This window comes from Sus scrofa, chromosome 17, assembly GCF_000003025.6.
Source record: "Sus scrofa isolate TJ Tabasco breed Duroc chromosome 17, Sscrofa11.1, whole genome shotgun sequence".
In the NCBI taxonomy this organism is placed as follows: domain Eukaryota; kingdom Metazoa; phylum Chordata; class Mammalia; order Artiodactyla; family Suidae; genus Sus; species Sus scrofa.
Genome location: NC_010459.5, coordinates 34080538 through 34087663, shown reverse-complemented (window position 1 = coordinate 34087663; position 7126 = coordinate 34080538). Strand labels below are relative to the sequence as shown.

General features: G+C 48.7%; 1 protein-coding gene across 2 annotated transcripts; it reads left to right on the top strand.

Moving 5' to 3' along the window:
* C17H20orf202 (chromosome 17 C20orf202 homolog) lies at nt 927–5719 on the top strand. 2 transcript variants are annotated; one of them, XM_013985209.2, is made up of 3 exons: nt 927–1074; nt 1745–1843; nt 3725–5719. In XM_013985209.2, exons 1-3 carry the CDS (start codon nt 1036–1038, stop codon nt 3956–3958), a joined length of 372 nt encoding a protein of 123 aa, XP_013840663.1. In that variant the 5' UTR covers nt 927–1035; the 3' UTR covers nt 3959–5719. The 2 variants fall into 2 exon arrangements, 1 of the variants encoding a protein (XP_013840663.1); XR_002340089.1 differs by lacking the exon at nt 3725–5719 and having other exon boundaries at nt 1666–2965.

The window sequence follows — 7126 nt, the reverse complement described above, 5'->3', positions numbered from 1 at the left end:
TGTGAGCTGTGGTGTAGGTTGCAGACGTGGCTCAGATCCTGCGTTGCTATGGCTCTGGCATAGGCTGGTGGCTACAGCTCTGAATAGGCCCCTAGCCTGGGAACCTCCTTATGCCACGGGAGCGGCCCAAGAAATGGCAAACACACACACACACACACACACACACACACACACACACAAAGACTGTGTTTGCCTAGTTAAAAACTGGGTTTCTTGGACATTCCTTGGTGGCCTAGCAGTTAAGGATCTGGCATTGTCACTGCTGTGGCTCAGGTCACTGCTGTGGCATGGGTTTGATCCCTAGCCAGGGACTTCCACGTGCCAGGGACACAGCCAAGAAACAAAAAAAATGAAAACAAAAACAAATTGGGTTTCTTGTCTCATGTAAAAGGCAGATACTGTTGGGGATTCTGTGACTGAGTGATTTTGGTGCCTCTGCAATATTCTTGGCCTTTGTCTCAGGATTGCAAGATGGTGACTGTAGCTCCAGGCATCACATCCACATTCAAGGCAGAAGGAAGGAGAAGAACGTTAAGAGTAAAGGGGGAGCATCATTGTCATTTTTCCTTCTTAGGTAGGTAAAGTTTTCCTAGAGGTCTAACAGCGAATCTCTGCTTTGATCTCATTTGCTAGTGTTACGGCAGATACCCAGCAGCCCTGCGCTGCAGCGTACCAGCTCCGGCAGCTTTGCGGCTGCAGTGGATCAGCTCTTTTACCTGGGGAGAAACCAAGCAAGCACTCGGAGAGTTGGAGAACTCAGGTTTATTACGCCGGCGGGCTCAGAGGAGGTTGCTCTCCAGAGTCTGAGCCCGGAAGAAGGGTTTCACAAGGCTTTTATGGGCTATGTCTTCCGGGTCCAAGCTTGCTAGTTGGACTGGTGTGACGTCAGGCAAGGTAGTAGATGCGGAAACAAATTTACAGAAGCAGATGCATGGGGGAGGACTGGTTGGGGCAGTTGGCTAGACTTTGCTTAGTCATCATGGCTGGGGTCTCTCCTTTCTACATTTTATTGGGACATTTTCTCCTACACTAGCAATGAAGAGTCTGGAATCCAGAAGAAAGTGTACTTGGAACGTAAGCATTTCCCTTTATCTATAGCCTTTTAGATGGGTGAGAGAGGAGGAAGGGGACTGGGGACACAGATGTGATATCTGCCCTAAATGAGAGTTTGTATATCTGTATACACATAAAGCATTTAGACGGAGTTCTGCTGTGGTGCAGTGGGTTAAGAATCTGACTGTAGTGGCTTGGGTTGCCATGGAGGTGTGGGTTGGATCCCCAGCCTGGGGGGATGAGTTAAAGGATCTGGCATTGCCACACCTGTGGCATAGGTTGCAGCTGTGGCTTGGATTCAGTCCCTGGCCCAGGAATTTCCATATGCCGGGGATGTGGCCATTAAAACAAACAGACAAATAATATAAAGCATTTATCTATTTTCATGATAATTATTAACTTTATCATTTACTTTTATCGTTTCTGTGATCCTCCTGGCATCAGATTTGAATTTTGGAATGACAGGCCCTGAGGCACCCCTACCTTAATGGTCTCCCTCCCCCCACCTCCTTATTCTGTTCCAAGCACTGAAGCTCTTTAAAAAAAAAAAAAAAAAAAAAAACTGCATTTTCCAAGTGAGCCACTTCCTGCTCTCATTAACTCCATCCTCAGTGACTTGGCCAGACTCTGCTTTCAGCCTGAAGCAGGTAGGAGACTGTTCAAGTCACAGGTCCCTCGGGCCCATCACCAGGTCAGTGTCAAGGTCTCTCCCAAGGACACTGAGATGAAAACAGCAGAAGAGCCAACCTCGAGTCTTGGGCAGATCTTGGAGTGGCTGAGAAAAGAGCTGGTAAGCTTTCGCATTTCTTTTTACTGGACGCCTTCATCCACAACTTCCAAAGTCCCCCGGTTCCCCATCCCAGGTGCCCCCTAGGCTGGGGCAGAGCTTTAAGCTGGGGTGGAGGCCCTGCAGGCACCCCTCCGGGACCAGCCACAGGGCACACAATGGCCACCTCAGGTGCTGGGATAAGTGGGTCGTGGCCTACATAGGAGGCTCTGGGTGCAGACTGGATTTAGAATTACACTGAGTCCCAGTACACGCCAGCTCTGCTGCTGTGTGGCCACTAGCAAGTGGCTTTACCTCTTTGAACGTCGGTCTCCTTGTCATAAAATGGGGAAAACAATCGTAGCAACTCCACGAGGGGTGTTGTAAGAATTTGGTGAGGGAGACGTGTGATTCATTTAGGGTCTGCGTTGGCACATCTGCGTTGGCTGTCACAATCCTGCCCCAGCCGGATGTGGAGTACACCCTCTGTCTTAGCCTGCGTGCTCTAGACAGCAGAGGTTTGCCAAAGATTGGGGTATTAACAATTTATTTGCAGGTACAAGCCCAGAAGTGGCGAGAGTGAGGGAGATAGGGAGCGGAGGCAAAGGCCAGAGCTTATTTCAGGAGATGCTGTGGGTTACCAAGCTGGCTGCTGCTGAGAAGGGAGCCCGAAAGAGGCCCAGTGGCCCTCTCAGCAGCTGTTTACCTGACTGCAGGATTCTCTGAGGGGTTGAAGGAGGATCGGCATCCTTCGGGAGAGAAGAACAGGAAGCGTATGGCACAGCCTGTCCCTGTCACCCATCTCCCGTTGGCGAAGGTCCACCCCGTGCGGCGCTCACTCTCCCGAACTCAGGAGCTGTGTTACTTTGTCCCTTGGTGGCTGTTCAGGAAGCCAAGCCTTATGCATCTCCTTGTGATGTTTTCTCTATGTCCCAAAATAGAGGGGTGTCCCAAACTATGTGGGGACACCATCCAAGGGAGAGAGGGAGGTGGCTTTGGGAACCCGAGAGGCACCCTAAATTTATATCCCAATTATGGGAGCTTCTACTTCTGGGGAGGGACAGGTAGGATTGTCCAAAAATGACCTGTCTTGGTTGCCAGGCAACAGATCAACTGGGATCCAATCCGGTCCTCAGCCTGATGGGAGGGGCCGACCCAGTAGGGCTTCTCAAGGGCCCAGGGGACTCCAGCAGCTGGAGCTGCAGTTCTTAGAGTCTCGGGAATCCCGCTGGGTGGCAGTCCCTCCATGTGCTCCTCTAAATTCTGGGCACCCACACTGAGACTGTTTGGTACCCGAACCCCACAAGCTGAGCTCTACCTGAAAAATACCTCTCTACCATCCACGAGGAGGGAGGACAGGTGGGTGGTGGCATGAGGGAGGTGGGGGGAGAGCCTATTTGAGGCACAGCTTCCCAAGGCTAAACACCCCCCTCCACGTGATGCCAAGAGATAATCCTTGAGTCTCCACTTGCTGATTCCTGACTTGTAAACTTTCCAGCCAAGTCTGTTTTGAACCTCTATCACAGGGAATTGACATGACTCCTTAAGGGGTCCCCTGTGGAGCCCAGCCAAGAAGGCCCCCTTGACCATCAGGAAAGCATGTCAGTTACTTTACGCAGCAGATTTTTTGTTCAGTGTTACCAATTTGTTCGGTAACACCAATAACTACCATGGATGAAAGTTCTGTGCTCTCCCTCCTGTCCTGGAGTCACCCCCCAAGTCCTACTGGGATCTCAGTAGGACTGGAGAGTCTCTTCCCATTTCACTGATGAAGAAACTGAGGCTTCGGTGGATGTGGCTTCTGTGAGGTGTGGACTTGTCTCCCGTGAGCCAGTGATGGGAGCAGATTTTCTGGGGAACTCCAGCACTCTGGCTGCCCCCTCACAGATTCCTTCTCTCTCCTAGGCTGAGATGCAGGTCCAAGACCAGAGACTCCTGCTCACGCTGAGGCATCTTCACAGCATCCTGGAGGAGCTGCGTGCAGAGAGCGCCCACTGGGAGGATGCCAGGTCCAGTGGAGGGACCTCCCCCATCAGAGCTCGAGCAGACTCTGAAGGCAGAGGCCGCCAGCCCTTCTCCTCCAGGGGCCTGGCCCATCTCCTCCAAGGGGTAGACAGCAGACGAAGCTCCCTCCCTTAATGGGCCAGAGACGTCCTTGGCCTTGAACCCTCCCTGCACTGATCTACACTTTGATTGTGATGTTGTTGGGAAAAAGCACTGGAATGGGAGTCAGAGAGTCTGGGCTCTGGATTCACCCCTGTCCTCCTCCACCGTATGTCCCTGGACTTGTCACTCAGCTTCTCTGTGTCCCTCTTTCCTCTCCTATCACTTAGGGTTTTTGCACAAATAAGGTATCAGCTATGAACACACAAACACGGTACATGGCTCCTGGCAAGCCCCCTAGAGGTAATCCTATTCTTGGGGATTTCTCACAAAGTGATTGTTGAAACAAAGAAAGAGCTCGAAGTGCCAAGATGTTTATCTAGTGTTGCCATGGTGAAAAACAGCACTCTGTATAGCGACTTGATGGTTGTTTTCTGTCTTCTCAGCAGGACTTCTTATACCCCTTTATCTGAAAGCAACAGGCCCTGCAGCCACTCTAGCCCAGGAGATGGGCATGTGACCAGGCCTAGCCAATTACAATTCATGGTCATTCTAACAACACGATTGGCCCAGTGGGAGGGCATGTGACTCAAGAGAGCCAATCAGAGCCCTTCTCTGGGATTGCTCTTTGGGTGCTTGTTCCACTGCACTTGTTCAAAGGTGGAGCTCCAGTGGCCATGTTCCATGTCTGCAGAGAAAGACTTGCCTGCAGTAGGAAAGAAAGAGGCTAGTCTTCAAAGAAAAGCAGAGAGAGGGCCACACAAGGATGGGCAGAGAGGAAGGGTGCTGGGTTTTTTCAGTCCCTGGTTTCTGTGAGTTACTCCTGCTGTCTTTCCAGCAGAAGCCAGTAAATTCCACCATCACCACCCATAAACACACACATGAGTTTGTTTTTGCTTAAGCTAATTTCTCTCAATTGCAACCAAAATGTCCTGAGGAATACAATCCAATGGTCAAAGAAGCAAAGAAGAGAAATCTAAAAAAAAAAAAAAAAAGGCATTTCACTCATTCAGAGGTGGCAATAAAAACCCTGTTTGGCAGGCAGGCAACAAGGTGTGTGATGTGGCAGAGCTCTCCATTGTGCTGTAGTCACAACTTTGAAAGATTATATCCGCCTAGAAGGACTTGAAAATGGAACAAGTTAAAATAAAGTCCAGGTGTTAAGATGGTCCGATTACATCAGGTCTTTTCAGTTTTGAAAATCATCTTGCATGTTGTTAGGATATTGTTTTTAATGGCTTTGAAAAAGTAAACCCATTGCATACAGAGGCAAAGGGGGTGTTTGCATTATATGTACAATGTTTATAGTCAGACTAACCTGGGATTTCTATGTAATATTTGATAATATAAAAAGACTTCTCTATCAACGGCTGAATGGATAGAAAAAAATGTGATATATATACATACAATGGAATATCATTCAACCTCAACCTTTTTTAAAAAGAAAGGAAAGTCTGGCACTTGCCACTGCATGGATGGATTTTAAAGACATAATACTGAGTAATAAAAGGACAAATACTACCTGATTCCACTCATACAAGGTGCCTAGAGTAGAAAAATGTATAGAGACAGAATTTGAATGGTTGTCAGGAGCTGAGGAGCAAGGAGCAGCGAGTCCTTTAATGGGTGCAGAGTTTCACTGCTACGAGATGGCAAAAGTTCTAAGGATAGGTGGTGGTGATGGTGGCGTAACATGAATATATTTGATGCCACTACACATTTAAAAATGGTTCAGATGGTACCATTTATCTTATATTTTACCACAGTTAAAAATAAATACATTAAATTTAAAAATTACCTGCCCTGTGGGGTAATCTGACCACATTTCTGTGTTACTAGCTGCTTGAGGTTGGGCTTTGTTGGATTTTGCCAGACTTTGCCTGTAGGCAGGGGGGACACCGAAGGGCTGGAAGGGAAAAAAGACATGCTTGTTCATCTTGGTTCTCCGTAGCTTCCTGTGGCCTTCCTGCTCCCATGAGCATCCCCTAGCAAGCCTTCACCTCACAGCAGCAATTCCTTCCTGTGGCCCCAGCCAGCACCCTGTCTCAAGGCAATAGGTCCCAGCCCTGTGGGTCCCTTCCCCAACCTCAGAGACACCAGCATCTCCCCTCCAAAGTCTGAGTTCCTGCCCTACCTGGTCCTTTGCTGCTCTCTGACACTCCAGCCCCAGGTCTAAACCTTCTCAGATACTGGAAGTGTGACTCTGCAAGTCTTCTCCTCTGTGTTTTTCACTTTTAATAATTTCAGCCTCTTTGTTCCCTCAGCCTTGAGAGTGGTAGATGCTTCCTGCAAATGCTACTTTAATTCTATCTTAGAGTTCTTTTTTTTTTTTTTTTTTTTTTGGTATTTTCTCTTTTTAGGGCTGTACCCATGGCATATGGAAGTTCCCAGGCTAGAAGTCCAATCGGGCTGTAGCTGCGGGCCTACACCACAACCACAGCAATGTGGGATCCAAGCCGTGTCTGTGATCTACACCACAGCTCATGGCAATGCCAGATCCTTAACCCACTGAGCAAGGCCAGGGATTGAACCTGTGTCCTCGTGAATACTAGTCAGGTTCATTAACTGAGCCATGACAGAACTCCTGTCTTCGAGTTCTTTTCATAATCTTTTGGTCACCCAGTTCACAACGCTATACCTAATTAGCAATTCTTTTTTTTTTTTTTTTTTTTTTTGCTTTTTAGGGCTGAACCCATGGCCTATGGGTTCCCAGGCTAGGGGTCAAATTGGAGCTACAGCTGCCAGCCTATGCCACAGCCACAGCAATGCTGGATCCCCAACCCACTGAGTGTGGCCAGGGATTGAACGCACATCCTCATGGATACCAGTCAGATTTGTTTCTGCTATGCCACAATGGGAACTTCCCCAGAAATTCTTTCTATTAAATTCTCTCTGTTAAAATAACTGGGGTGGTAGAGTTCTTTTGTGGAACAGTAAGTTAAGGATCTGGCGTTGTAACTGCTGTGGCTCAGGTCGTTGCTGTAGTGCAGGTTTGATCCCTGGTCTGGGGAATTTCCCCACGCTGCAGGTGCAACCAAAAACAAACAAACAAAAAACTGGGGGAGTTCCTGTTGTGACACAGTGGAAATGAATCCAACTAGGAATCATGAGGTTGCTGGTTCGATCCCTGGCCTCACTCAGTGGGTTAAGGATCTGGCATTACCATGAGCTGTGGTGTAGTGTGCAGACTCGGCTCAGATCCCG